We start from the raw sequence: 15,668 nt of genomic DNA, 5'->3' as shown, positions 1-15,668 counted from the left end.
AGGGGATGTGCAGCCAGCCTACACGGTAACACACATCACGGTGAACCGCACCGTGACACATATGAAGGGTCCATCGTTATTGTGCATTATATTTCTGTCCCACATGGGCTCATGTTCTCCATCATCCTCTTCATTACGAACATAGGGGGTTATTTATTAAGCTGATCTGTGACTTCTCTCCACTCACTCCAAGTCTAAAAAAGTGGGCGCGGCGTGGGCAGGGGAGGGGCCGGTAGACCCATCTCATTTACCATTTTTTACAACTGTGTCAGGCATAGAAAAAGGTCTAAATGTAAGACAGCAAGGAAGCTTTCTTACATTTAGAAGCGGCAGTGGATCCGCCGAAGTTATGATAAGGCCGGCACCTATTCAAAAGTCCGGTGGATCCACCGCCAGCTTAGTCTAAAAGGCCAGTCTTAATAAATGTGCTCCCTAGTTAATAATTTACCTTTTATGATTTGATGTTCCTATGTTCTTATTAAAGTTCCTCCCAGAGAACTGACTGAAGAAGAGAAGCAGCAAGCCGTCCACTCGGAGGAATTCTTGATCTTTTTTGATCGAACAATTCGTGTCATTGAAAGAGCCCTGGCCGAAGATTGTAATATATTCTTTGACTACAGTGGAAGAGACCTGGAAGATAAAGAAGGGTTAGTCTCATATTTCCATATGTTCACTATGATCATAAATATTGTGAAGATATAGTAACTGAATGGATGGGAGGGATGATCAATGCTTAGTTGGTTGGTTGGATTATTGGATGGGTGGATAGTTGCAAACAGTGTTGGCTATACTGGGCAGTAGTATATTAGTTATATATATATAGTCAGTATTATAGTAGTTATAGTCTTGTACACAGGAGGCAGTATTATAGTAGTTATATTCTTGTACATAGAAGCAGTATTATAGTAGTTATATTATTGTACATAGGAAGCAGTATTATAGTAGTTATATTCTTGTACATAGGAGCAGTATTATAGTAGTTATATTCTTGTACATAGGAGGCAGTATTATAGTAGTTATATTCTTGTACATAGGAACAGTATTATAGTAGTTATATTCCTGTACATAGGAGTAGTATTACAGTAGTTATATTCTTGTACATAGGAGGCAGTATTATAGTAGTTATAGTCTTGTACATAGAAGCAGTATTACAGTAGTTATATTCTTGTACATAGGAGGCAGTATTATAGTAGTTATATTCTTGTACATAGGAACAGTATTAAAATAGTTATATTACTGTACATAGGAGTAGTATTACAGTAGTTATATTCTTGTACATAGGAGGCAGTATTATAGTAGTTATATTCTTATACATAGGAGGCAGTATTATAGTAGTAATATTCTTGTACATAGGAGAAGTATTATAGTAGTTATATTCTTGTACATAGGAGGCAGTATTATAGTAGTAATATTCTTGTACATAGGAGAAGTATTATAGTAGTTATATTCTTGTACATAGAAGCAGTATTATAGTAGTTATATTCTTGTACATAGGAAGCAGTATTATAGTAGTTATATTCTTGTACATAGCAGCAGTATTATAGTAGTTATATTCTTGTACAGAGGAGCAGTATTATAGTAGTTATATTCTTGTACATAGGAGCAGTATTATAGTAGTTATATTCTTGTACATAGGAGCAGTATTATAGTAGTTATATTCTTGTACATAGGAGCAGTATTATAGTAGTTATATTCTTGTACATAGGAGGCAGTATTATAGTAGTTATATTCTTGTACATAGGAGCAGTATTATAGCAGTTATATTCTTGTACATAGGAGCAGTATTATAGTAGTTATATTCTTGTACATAGGAGCAGTATTATAGTAGTTATATTCTTGTACATAGGAGCAGTATTATAGTAGTTATATTCTTGTACATAGGAGCAGTATTATAGTAGTTATATTCCTGTACATAGGACCAGTATTATAGTAGTTATATTCTTGTACATAGGAGCAGTATTATAGTAGTTATATTCTTGTACATAGGAGCAGTATTATAGTAGTTATATTCTTGTACATAGGAGAAGTATTATAGCAGTTATATTCTTGTACATAGGAGCAGTATTATAGTAGTTATATTCTTGTACATAGGAGGCTGTATTATAGTAGTTACATTCTTGTACATAGGAACAGTATTATAGTAATTATATTCTTGTACATAGAAGCAGTATTACAGTAGTTATATTCTTGTACATAGGAGGCAGTATTATAGTAGTTATATTCTTATACAAAGGAGGCAGTATTATAGTAGTTACATTCTTGTACATAGGAGCAGTATTATAGTAGTTATATTCTTGTACATAGGGGCAGTATTATAGCAGTTATATTCTTGTACATAGGGGCCGTATTATAGCAGTTATATTCTTGTACATAGGGGCAGTATTATAGTAGTTATAGTCTTGTACATAGGAGCAGTATTATAGTAGTTATATTCTTGTACATAGGAGCAGTATTATAGTAGTTATATTCTTGTACATAGGGGGCAGTATTATAGTAGTTACATTCTTGTACATAGGAGCAGTATTATAGTAGTTATATCCTTGTACATAGGGGCAGTATTATAGTAGTTATATTCTTGTACATAGGAGGCAGTATTATAGTAGTTATATTCTTGTACATAGGAGCAGTATTATAGTAGTTACATTCTTGTACATAGGAGGTAGTATTATAGTAGTTATATTCCTGTACATAGGAGGCAGTATTATAGTAGTTATATTCTTGTACATAGGAGGCAGTATTATAGTAGTTATATTCCTGTACATAGGAGCAGTATTATAGTAGTTATATTCTTGTACATAGGAGGCAGCATTATAGTAGTTATATTCTTGTACATAGGAGGCAGCATTATAGTAGTTATATTCTTGTACATAGGAGCAGTATTATAGTAGTTATATTCTTGTACATAGGAGTAGTATTATAGTAGTTATATTCTTGTACATTAGAGCAGTATTATAGTAGTTATATTCTTGTACATTAGAGCAGTATTATAGTAATTATATTCTTCAATATTCAGGAAAGCAAATTTTCATTATAATTTTTTTTTATGTCATATAGAAATGTTTGTACAGGTCATTAATGCATCTTAAAATTAGAATTTTGTGAAAAGGTTAAATATTCTAGGCTCAAAGTGTCACACTCTAGTCAGCTAATTATTCCATACCCCCTGAGCAAAGTGTACCCCAAAATTGTGACTTTGGGGTTTCATAAGCTGTAAGCCATAATCATCCAAATTATAACAAATAAAGGCTTGAAATATCTAGCTTTGCATGTAATGAGTCTATCTTGTATATTAGTTTCAACTTTTAAGTTGCATTACTGAAATAAATGAATGTTGCACGATATTCTAATTTTTCGAGTTTCACCTGTACTGTATATCAGTGCTTTCAATAATAGCAGGAATTGCTCTTCTCTACACATTCCTTCAGTTCAGCGTCATTATTGCCACATTTCTAATAAGCAGTGACTAAATGATATTATCTATAATAACTCCAGTGAGATTTGCTTTTTTAGTACGGTAATTAGTTTTTAGATTTATAGTCCAGACACAACAGGGATTCCTGCCTCCTCCTTCAGGGGCATAAAAATCACTGCTCGGCCCTGTGCTAATTAGTCAACAAATACTTTAATAAAATTAACTTGTAAAAAAAACAATAAAGATTTTAAAAAAATACAGTTATGATAAAAAATATGTAAGAACCATTAATAACCAGTTACACTCAATAACGCTCCATAGTAACATCTTGACCGTACATGAATGATAGGTTTGTCGCCTGCAAAGTGCAGAACTTTGATTAATATTATAAAACGCTTTGTAGCAGAGAAATGTATTATGTAACAAGAGCAGTTATGACCTCACCTCGCTCTTAAAGGGTGCTCGCTTTTGCAATAATTTCTTTCAAAACTTGCAAAGTTTTCTACCATTTTCTGCAAGTTTCCCCTAAGCAAAACCGTGTTTCTATGGTAACAGACCGCAAACAAACCCTGTGTAGTCTGATCCTGCTGTCATGTGTTACTCCATCTGTACCAGCAGTACAAGAAGAGGCAGATGAAAATAAGTGACACATGACTGCAGGATCAGACTACCCAGGTTTTTTTTTTTTTTTTGGATGAAACTTTTTGTTGCTTTTGAAAAAGAAAAAAAGAACGAGTTGCAAAAGTATGCATATCCTTTAAATGGGAGGTGACATCATGTATGTTATTATCACATAATCCGCAATTTAGGAAAACAGACTGCTACATGGTCTACATGTACTACATCATTGATCCCCACACCATTATCTGATGTCACATTAACCCATGCCAAACCAGCTGCCACAGAATAAAAGAACTGTAGCCAAAACCCAGGATTGCATTATGTAAACCATTTATAAAGTGGCTGCAAGGGATAAGGATGAGCAGAGCGAATGCTTTGTCTCCAGCCACCACTAGGGGGAGCGGAGGAGTGTACCCCAGGTTGTATTCAGTAAACAGTATGCAGTAGACTCCTAAGCGCCCTCTAGTGGTGGCTTCAGGTAGCCAGAATTTTATCATTTAGCTCTTTCTAATCTATGAGTATCTCTTTATACTTTTAGATCTTTGAGTATCTATGGGTATTTGGAGCTCTGACCATTATAAAGATATATTTGGAAATTAATCTGGGCTGAATTTTGGACGTTCCTACATTTGTCTAGATATAACTTGCCTCAAAGATGTCATTGCCAGGAGCATTACGTATTTCACGTCTATTTTTGGTTACTACTCCCCTCCAGGAACCTAAGCAGTGCCAGGACCAATCTGATGCCAGCATTTCTCTCCCACGTGACTCCCAGACATCAGGACTTTCCCATATTTTAAATAGTCATGGGGCCTTCATTCATGCTTCCTGATACACAATCATGTCCTATTCATCAGGCTTCACGTGGTGTAATCATCGCATTGTACTCTGATTGGAAATAGCTGCTGATTGCTGATTGGTTGCTCGGAGCCGTTGCGCTATTGTAAATGAGTAATTAGCACCAGGAATTATCGTTGATAATCTCTCTATGGACATTTCCTTAGAGTCCTGCCCCCCCCCCCCCCCCCCCCCCCCACGTTTCAGCCGCCTACGACTATGACCATGCATTAACGCACACGGGTGCCAGCATGGGCAGCCTCTGGCATCCTCGCCAGGTCTTGTCATGTCTGCTTGAGCTTCAGCTCCCAGCACATTCTGTCGTTTGTGATTCATCAGACGCTGGGGAGCAACGTGAAAACATGGCCCGGTGATGGATGATGACAGCTGTATTTATAGAACCGCCATCAGCACAGCACATTTGGCGTCACTTACGACATTCGTAGGCTCCAAGCAAGAAATGTGGCCCCCTTGTATCCCTCTTGCCTGTGCTTGTAAATAGGTACGGTCTAGACTGCCAATCTATGGAATTAAAGGGGAACGTGATCATTTAGAAGGAGCGCTTCCATAAACTCCAAGTAGACTGGTCGTACAGGCAGATACATTTGGTTCTGCTATTACAGGGAGTCCGTCACCTCCAAAATCGGTTTCAAAGTAAGCATACCGCCGTGTAGGGCAAGTGCGCAGGAAAATAAACGTACTTTTCTTGTGAAAACCCTGTCCTCTAATCGTGATAAATCCGTCTTTTTATTCTTATGCAAATACGGTTTTCGGTGCATCATGGGTGCGGCCACTCCAATTGGTGCGCCATCACTCCGCCAGTAATGCCATCCAGCGCCACCTTGTTATTTCAAAACCTATAGGTAAAATGAATGGACATCCAGGTGCACCAAACAGATTTTCCCCGCCTATGGTGAAAGATATGGTTGGCATGTACCCTAAATGCTGGTATGCATGCATCGATTGTGGAGATTACAGACTCTCTTTAAAAGGCATCTGTCAGCAGTTTTATACCTATGACACTGGCTGACCTGTTACATGTGCGCTTGGCAGCTGAAGGCATCTGTGTTGGTCCCATGTTCCTATGTGCCCGCATTGCTGAGAAAAATGATGTTTTAATATATGCAAATGAGCCTCTAGGAGCAACGGGGGCGGTGCCATTACACCTAGAGGCTCTGCTCTCTCTACTTTGATTGACAGGACCAGGTGTGGTCATTTTACCCTGCGTGGCCCTATCAGAGTGGAGAGGGCGGGGCAGTTGCAGAGAGAGCAGAGCCTCTAGGTGTAACGGCAACGCCCCCGTTGCTCCTAAAGGGTTTAATTGCATCATCTTTCTCAGCAATGCGGGCACATATGAACATGGGACCAACACAAGTGCCTTCAGCTGCAGCAGGTCAGCCAGTTTAAAGGGGTCACTTTAAAGGGATTGTCCTGAAACATAAACCTACACAGGATAGGCTGTAAGCATCTGAAAGTTGGGGTCCAGCACAAGAATGGAGGTCCCCATTCCCCTCTGCTGCTCCACTCCTTCTCAATGGGACTGCCAGAGGTAGTCAAGCATGTGCTCAGCTATCAGGACCGGAGTGGCAGTGCAGATGCTCGACCACCGCGCCATTCATTTCAGAGAACTCAGGACCCTCATTATGGGTTCCCCACCGATCGGATATTCATCTACTATCCTGTTATTAGGGTTGTCCAAGTTTATTTTAATTACGGTATACTACAGTGCTGCCATGTAAGGCAACTTTTACATCCGCGTTTCTCCTTTCCGGTATTGAGATCCGTCATAGGATCTCAATACCGGAGGAAAACGCTTGGGGACAAAACTGAACGGAAGGGAGTTCACCAGAATGCATTCCGTTCCATTTGGTTGCGTTCCAATGACGGACAGAAAACTGCTGCAAGCTGCGGTTTTCTTTCCGTCATGGGAAGGCGGAGCAAGACGGACCAGTCAGGACACACAATGTAAGTTATTGGTGCGGATCCTTTTTCTCGGACACAAAAGAAAACGGATCCGTCCCCCATTGACTTACAATGGATTTAGGGCCGGATCCGTATTGGCTATTATTTTAGAGTTAATACAACCAGATCCGTTCAGAACAGATGCAGACGACTGTATTATCATGACGGATCCAGCAAAAACACAAGTGTGAAAGTAGCCTAAGATAATTTAAAAACTTCCCATGATGCACCTGCTCTGCTGGATCGGAGAAAGTGCATTATGGAGCCTTTACTCCTACCCAGCATATACTTTTCTATATACGGATGCAGCCAATCACTTGCTTCAGCGGCGAATGGCAGGAAACGCTGATGCAGCGCTGGATCGGGGAGAGTGGACACGTTAGTAACATAGAAGGTGTGGACAAACCCTTTAAGGCTGGTTTCAGATAGCACAATGCAACCACATTCGCATTACAGCCGGAGCATCAGCCATAGGAAGGTAGGGGGGCAATAACTGGAGGCTCCTGGGCCACGGGGTTCCCATCTACCTCCTTCCATTTATAACCCTGGCGTCTTTGTGTGTGGCAGATGGGCACATCTGGGCCCCTTCAGCCTGAGACCAGCAATGAGAGAGCTGCTTTGGATGTGAATAGAGTACTGTAAGTCAAGTTAGACATAGTGACGTAGTTACAATAATACACACACCCTTATGTGTAAAGGGTAAAATGATGCGGAGTTCTTCTTCAACTCCTTCCACCCTCCTAATCCTTCCAGCCTTCTTCATCATTGTTTGTTATTCTAATTTCCCAAATGAATCGATAATTGATGTCAGACAAGGATAATTCAGAGGGGAGTATGTGGGAGAAATGGTGAGAGAGCCGCCTCTCCTGGGGAGGAAGGACTGGAAATCTCAGCGGAGTTCCTCCATAGAGGGTTTTGTTTTTATTATTATTAGTTTATATTAAGATATTCCCCGACGGGAACACCCAAGAGGCGATCTGTGCACCTATTACCTGTGTAATATCTATCTATCTATCATCTATCTATCTATCATCTATCTATTATCTATCTATATATCTATCTATCTATTATCTATCTATCTATCTATCTATTATCCATCTATCTCATATCTATCTATCTATCTATTATCTATTATCTATCTATCTATCTATCTATCTATTATCTATCTATCTATTATCTATCTATCTATCTATCTATCTATCTATTATCTATCTATCTATCTATCTATCTATCTATCTATTATCTATCTATTATCTATCTATCTATCTATCTATCATCTATTATCTATCTATCTATTTATCTATTATCTATCTATCTATTATCTATCTATTATCTATCTATCTATCTATTATCTATCTATCTATCTATCTATCATCTATCTATCTATTGTTTATCTATTATCTATTATCTATCTATCTCATATCTATCTATCTATCTATCTATCTATTATCTATCTATCTATTATCTATCTATCTATTATCTATCTATCTATTATCTATTATCTATCTATCTATCTATCTATCTATCTATCTATCTATCTATCTATCTATCTATCATTATCTATCGATACTGTAGATCAGGGATGCCCAACCTGGGTCTCTCCAGCTCTTGTAAAACTACAACTCCCACCAGGCCATACTGTATGCTGATAGCTGTAGGTTGTGTTGGCATGCTGGGTGGGACGATACCACGGGGGCCACCTGAGCCCTCCTCATAGCCGGCCAGTGGAAGTTTTTGGGGATGTATTTTGCGCTGCTGGCCGCAGTATTTTGTGAAGGACTGTGGTATTTGGCTCTGTTGGGGTTGTATAATGTGCCGCAATATGGTATTGCTGGTCCTGCCTTCCATCAATTTGGACCCGACTACAAAACTTTTAGTATTTTTTCCAGGTCCACTTTAAGTTCCCAGTCCGCCCCTGCTGGGAGTTGTAGTTCTGCAACAGCTGGAATGCCACAGGTTGGGCATCCCTGATCTACAGTATCTATCTATCTATCTATTATCTATCTATCTATCTATCTATCTATCTATCTATCTATCTATTATCAATCTATTATCTATCTATCTATCTATCTATCTATCTATCTATCTATCATCTATTATCTATCTATCTATCTATCTATCTATCTATCTATCTATCTATCTATTATCTATCTATCTATCTCCTATCTATCTATCTATCTATCTATCTATCTCCTATCTATCTATCTCCTATCTATCTATTTATCTATCCATTCATTCTCCATCTAAAACATTTTACTTACATACAACTGTGGAAGATTAGTAATTTATTCTGAAGAAAAATGAAGAAAAATAAGCAGTGATGGCAGTTCTCACTTATGGGCCTCCTAAAAGCACTCTAGGCGACCCACTGAACAGTGTTTCCACAGGTATCTTTACACTCACTCCGGCCTCCAGTCCAACTTTTTTTTCCAAGTTGGTCAAGCTCATGCTTCCCACCAACATTTTCACGATGAACAAGCCCTCTCCAGCCTCCAGACCACCAACATTCTCACAATAGACAAGCCCACTCCAACCTTCAGACCACCAAGGTTCCCACAATAGACAAGCCCACTCTAACCTTCAGACCACCAACGTTCCCACAATGGGAAAGTCCACTCCACTCTCCAGACCACCAACATTCTCACAATAGGCAAGCCCAGTCCTAATAATCTGCCTTCAACTCCATGGCACCAAACCACCCCCCTTATCAGCTCCTGTCTGCTTCTCGTACCAACATTATGGTGTAGCATTCTAGCGTCAAAACGTGCATAACTGTATCAGCGTCACCTATGCCTAAGCCGGCTCCGACACCTATAACAGCTCAGGGGCATGTCCTTTCTACTGCAGCTCCCTCCCTATCACAGCTCAGGATTGTGTTCTTTTTGCTGCAGTTCTCTCCCTTTCTCCCTTTTACAGCTGATTTGGCTTGTCCTTTCTGGTGCAGCTTTCTCCTTGCAACTGCAATATCTTCTAAAAGAAGATACATCTGGTGGCAGTTGAAGGAAGTAACTGAGCATATGCGACCACCTCATTGATGTTACTGAAGTGGACAGAGAAATTAGGAAAAGTGCAAACAGCAGGTGGTGCTATACAGATAGATATCACTGAATAACTCTGTGACTATACTAAATTTTTAATACAAAAGTATTAAGGTGTAGGTTCTGATCATCCCTTTAAAGTACAACTCAGAGTCTTTTTTCTTTAAGGGGGGGACCTATTCCCCTTGGCAGACTGGGAACTTAAAGGCCAGTCCACCCCTGCCTATTCTTCTTACACTTCGCTCCAGTATAATGAGTTCTGTCCTCACCACTCCACTCTTCAAATTGTCAACTATGGAAATAGATGTCTGGGAGGTGGCCAACACCACCATCTTTCACCTATGGAAGGGTTCTCTCTTGACCTGTATCCATCTGTTCCTCACAGGACTTCTCCAAAACATCAGGTAGAACAAAAGTAGCCCCAAGACCACTTTTCATGAGTCGTCGTTATCTACAAAATCCCGAAAAATCCTGCCGACTATGCAAAGTATGGCCAGGGGTTTTTCATCTGCTTGATTGGTGACATTCTCCAGGCCTTGCTAGGGGACATCACGATGTCACCTCTCACTTATGGATCTCCACAGGATCCTCATCATTCTTTTCCGACACCACCATTATGGACACAAATCACTACAGCCTACAGCCCACCGACACCTTCATGATGGACAAGCCCAAGCTGTATTGTCATCAGAAACATTTAATACTGCAGCCTCAGGTTTTGGGCCTTCAATGAGGAGAAAGGCAGTAGTGCATTCACTGTCCATTGGTGTCCATAACGAAGGGGATGAACGGTTGACCGATACCCCACCTTTGGCATTCTACTAGTAATGTCTGACCTAATTCTTTCAGATCTTCAGATGAAGACTGAACCTGACAGATGACATCCCTTATGTTAATTTTCTCTGTGTTTTATAAAAAGTATATATTTTTTTACTTTAAAGGAAATGTCACTGTCCGCTGATGAATGAGCGTTCTTATTACCGCTGCCGCTGATAAGCTTTGATGTACCTCTGTGGTTACATAAGGTTTTAATGCAAGACATGTATCATATGTAGCGTCTTCATAATATATATTACGTATATGAGACATAAAGAAGATTTCCGACTCTTTCCAGATAGATCATCAGTTAAAAAGTGTCAGAAAATCCCATTAACCAACACTTCACCCTGAAGTAAAAAGAAATGGCTGAATTTACACAAATAGCGGTAAAATCTGCAATCTCAAACCTTCCCTAGGAGAAGTGAGGTCATGAAAGTTCTGGCTGTGCCAAAAAGTCTAACTGTTTCTATAGCAGACCCAGCATGTTTTTCTGCACATTATATTTTGTCTGCCACCAGGGGGAGCTGAAGAGCTTACTGCAAAGTATGTTAAAAGTATGGACTGTATGCAGAACGCTCCTGAGCTCCCTCTAGTGGTGGAAGAAGTCAGAATTTCTTTTGTGAATAGTTTTATAGAGGGTATTTGGAGCTTTGACCACTAAGAGTCAAGGAGAACATGGATTTTAATGTCTGTGTCAAAGCCCATGCGAACTTGAGTAAGACATACAAATGTGATGCAGGTCAAGTTTAAATCCAGGACCCCAGACCAGTACCAACCACTGAAACACCATGTTCAGAAGAACAATCCTTATATTTCTCCTGCTTCCTAGATCTGCATGTATTAGGATGTACAGACTATCTATGTCTTGTATGGGTGACACAGGGTGTTTTCTTTCTTAAAGGGATATCCAAGCTGGGGCCAATCTCTCATTTAATCGACAGTTCTATGATGAACATTGGTCAAAACATCGAGTGGTCACTTGTCTGGACTGGTCGCTGCAGGTAAGACAGATAAGCGTGTGATGATGTCCACAGCGAAGGATGTGCAGGGGCTGGTTTATGCTCTTCCGGGTAAATGGACCTCACAATCTAGCAGTAAAGCTCCTCAGAAGGGTGGAGATGGTGACAGTGGCAAATGTGGAACCAAATGTCCATAGGCTTAGAATGACATTTTTAGGAACTGCATATGCATGTTAATTTAGAGCATCATCCATCCTTCTTCCTTCTTTCTTTTATCCCTCCCTTCCTTTCTATATTCCATTTTTTATACCTTCCTTCCTTCGGCCATGTTGACATCTGCGTCAGTCTTCAAATACAGGACAAATCCGCAGCCAGGTCACCTGATGCCCCCCATTATAGTCAATGGGGTCTAGCTGGCACTGTTTGTGACAGTCCTGTGACAGATCCAGTGCTCCCGTTATTTCCATTGTTTTGCTCCTGTAACGCCAATGTGAACATGACCTTACTGTTCTGCTTTCTTCTTTCCTACCCTTTAGTTTTTCTACATTTCTTCTTCACTTTTATCTCCTTTCCATCTGTCTTTCCTCCCTTCCTCATTTTTTTCACTTTCCTTCCGTCCATGTTTTAAATATTAAATGTATCTGTAAAATATATAATCAGTCTCTGGTGTACATGGATTATTATATACAGCACCTTATGGAGAGAATAAAGGATACATTTCTGTGTTACAGTATCCAGAACTAATGGTGGCATCTTATAATAATAATGAAGACGCCCCTCATGAACCTGATGGTGTCGCCCTAGTATGGAACATGAAGTTCAAGAAGACCACTCCAGAATATATATTCCATTGTCAGGTGAGAATACAAAAATGTGTCTAGATAGATAGATAAATAATAGATAGATAGATAGATAGATAGATAGATAATAGATAGATAGATAGATAGATAGATAGATAGATAGATAGATAAATAATAGATAGATAGATAGATAATAGATAGATAGATAGATAGATAAATAATAGATAGATAGATAGATAAATAATAGATAGATAGATAGATAGATAATAGATAGATAGATAGATAGATAATAGATAGATAGATAGATAGATAGATAATAGATAGATAGATAGATAATAGATAGATAGATAGATAATAGATAGATAGATAATAGATAGATAATAGATAGATAGATAATAGATAGATAAATAATAGATAGATAATAGATAGATAGATAGATAGATAGATAGATAGATAGATAGATAGATAATAGATAGATAATAGATAGATAGATAGAAGATAAATAGATAGATAATAGATAGATCGATAGATCGATAGATCGATAGATGATAGATAATAGATAGATAGATAGATACCTGAAGATAGATAGATAATAGATAGATAGATAATTGATAATTTGATAGATGCATGATAGATATTAGATGATAGATAAAAAATTAAATAGATAGATATTAGATAATAGATAAAAGATAGATGATAGATAGATAGACAGGTAAAAGATACATATGAGATAGATAGATTTATAGATAGATAGATAGATAGATAGATAGATAGATAGATAGTGTGTGGTTTCGCTCTGGTAGACAGGATTAGCGGGCGCAGTATAGAGGCAACAACAAGTTCTTTGGATCAAACAGTTCAGTGTTTTATTCACACAGGTAGCCAGCCTTCATCCAGACACAAGGCTCCCAGATCCCAACACAGAGACCCCGCTTCTGAGCCCAGCTGTCTATTTAAGGACAGCCAGGTGCTGCCAAAACCCGGACCGGCATTTAAAATCCGGTCCGGTATTTGACCTCACCTGGCTGTAAATCAGCCCAGCAGCATATACTGGGAGGAAAATACCTGTTTTCCCAGACCAAACCTCTCACTGTGTCACAATAGATAGATAGATATGTGGAGAGAATCTCTAAATCGCACATCCTCATACCTATGCTTCTGATATACAACTGTTTTCAATTATCAGCATTTCTTATGATAAAACATGGCTATACAGCGATGCTATCAATCATTTGCTGTGCACTATAAAGAGACAATTAGTATACAGTTTGATCAAAGCGCATAGGCCCACTTACCGCGACAAGGATGCCTCTTGTTTAAGTGGGAACCTACTCTAACCATGGCGCAGAGCCGTGCGGCGACCACCACGCCTCCACACCGCTCCAGCAGGCAATGGGATCCAGCAGCCGCACAGCAGCCCCACTGTACAGTGAGGCCACATGGGCCCCGGGTCCCATCACTCCACCAGCACGGCACAGAAGCAGAGACGGCCGCCGTCCAGCGCCGCATGTGAACTGGTGCAAATGGCTCACCTGTTCACAGCCTCTCAGGAACTCCAACTGAGATGTGGTAGGAATATATAAACCCTTTGCAGACTTCTGCTAATTAAAAAGCACCTGAGCCACATGGGGAGGAGTGCTGATTCAGGGGAGGGGGGAAAAGAAGCTGGAGCGGTGTGGAGGCGTGGTGGTCGCCGCACGGCTCTGCGCCATGGTTAGAGTAGGTTCCCACTTAAACAAGAGGCATCCTTGTCGCGGTAAGTGGGCCTATGCGCTTTGATCAAACTGTATACTAATTGCCTCTTTATAGTGCACAGCAAATGATTGATAGCATCGCTGTACAGCCATGTTTTATCATAAGAAATGCTGATAATTGAAAACAGTTGTATATCAGAAGCATAGGTATGAGGATGTGCGATTTAGAGATTCTCTCCACATATCCATACAATAGATAGATATACAGGTAAGATATGAAATAGATAATAGATAGATATGAGATAGATAGATAGATAGATAGATAGATAGATAGATAGATAATAGATAGATATACAGGTAAGATATGAAATAGATAGATAGATAGATAGATAGATAGATAGATAATAGATAGATAGATAGATAATAGATAGATAGATATGAGATAGATAGATAGATAGATAGATAGATAGATAGAAAACCTCTTTATTATAACATGTTACCAGTATACTCCTGCGGTCTGTAGATACTAGAAAATATTTTTTTGCTTTCCTGTTTGGACACCTCCCGGTGAAGTTGCTGTGGGTTGCCATAGTAACCGGAGACCTGCAGATTACCCGTAGATTTTCCGAGCCTCCCCCTGCCCACTCATACTTACTACATCATTCCTCTTCCATCTGACTGCTGCACAACATTAATGACAAATCTGACTTCTCGGCTGTGGGATGACGCCTGCCCTCTGCTGCGCCAGGTTCACCACAGCTTTCTGCTTTTGCTGCTTGTTGCTATGTAAAAATTTTACTATTGACCAGCGGGCACCCCCTGCCCTCACCAATGCCATGTAGATAAAAACGGATTATCCGGATTATAACTAGGGCACATGGGCCATGTGCTCCAAGACCTTCACCATTACAGAGATCAACAGGCCTCCACCAACTTCTCCACCTTCCCTTCTGTCAACCACTTGTTGAAATCACCATCACATTGGAAAAACCATGTCTTTTTTCCCCATACCCCTTACCAATGTAATGTCATTTATGGAGTGACAGATGGACCAGGTTATTACCTGGTAGAAGATTACCGCACATCAATGGATGGCAACGTTGCTTTGATTTGGTCTTAAAGATGGGATGAGGGTCACCAACCTTTTTGCCCACCATCCTCAGTCTGGCCCTGCATGCAGGCCCTTTGATGGTGCAGCTCATGGTCCATTCACCACTGCTGATGTGACCTACAAGAGGAAGGATGGCTCCATTGCAAGGTGGGGACACTTGTCCCAGTGCTTTCTCTTGTGTGGAAGACACGTCACATAGATGTACACCTCTTGCCCTATTTATAGCTACCAGACATTGGCCGCATTTTTCTCAGTCCTCAAGTACTGTCGACCCATTGGGTCTAGTTCTATGCCTAAAAGTAATACCAGTCCTTAAGGTGACACACCACTCTCATAGGTGATCTAAAAAACTCAGATGTCTCATCAAGTACTGTAGATGCGTTCTTGCCCTATCAAGGCAAGTGTGGGACTAGGG

General features: G+C 39.8%; 1 protein-coding gene across 1 annotated transcript in view; it reads left to right on the top strand.

Moving 5' to 3' along the window:
- LOC121000660 (cytoplasmic dynein 1 intermediate chain 1) overlaps positions 1–15,668 on the top strand; it is a 382,322-nt gene that overhangs the window by 201,847 nt on the left and 164,807 nt on the right. The window contains exons 6-8 of the mRNA XM_040431238.1: positions 485–647; positions 11,591–11,690; positions 12,380–12,505. Coding sequence (XP_040287172.1) covers positions 485–647; positions 11,591–11,690; positions 12,380–12,505 — 389 coding nt within the window. The remainder of the gene's footprint in view (positions 1–484; positions 648–11,590; positions 11,691–12,379; positions 12,506–15,668) is intronic.

This window comes from Bufo bufo, chromosome 5 (genome assembly GCF_905171765.1).
Source record: "Bufo bufo chromosome 5, aBufBuf1.1, whole genome shotgun sequence".
In the NCBI taxonomy this organism is placed as follows: domain Eukaryota; kingdom Metazoa; phylum Chordata; class Amphibia; order Anura; family Bufonidae; genus Bufo; species Bufo bufo.
This window is presented reverse-complemented; position numbering and strand designations above follow the sequence as displayed.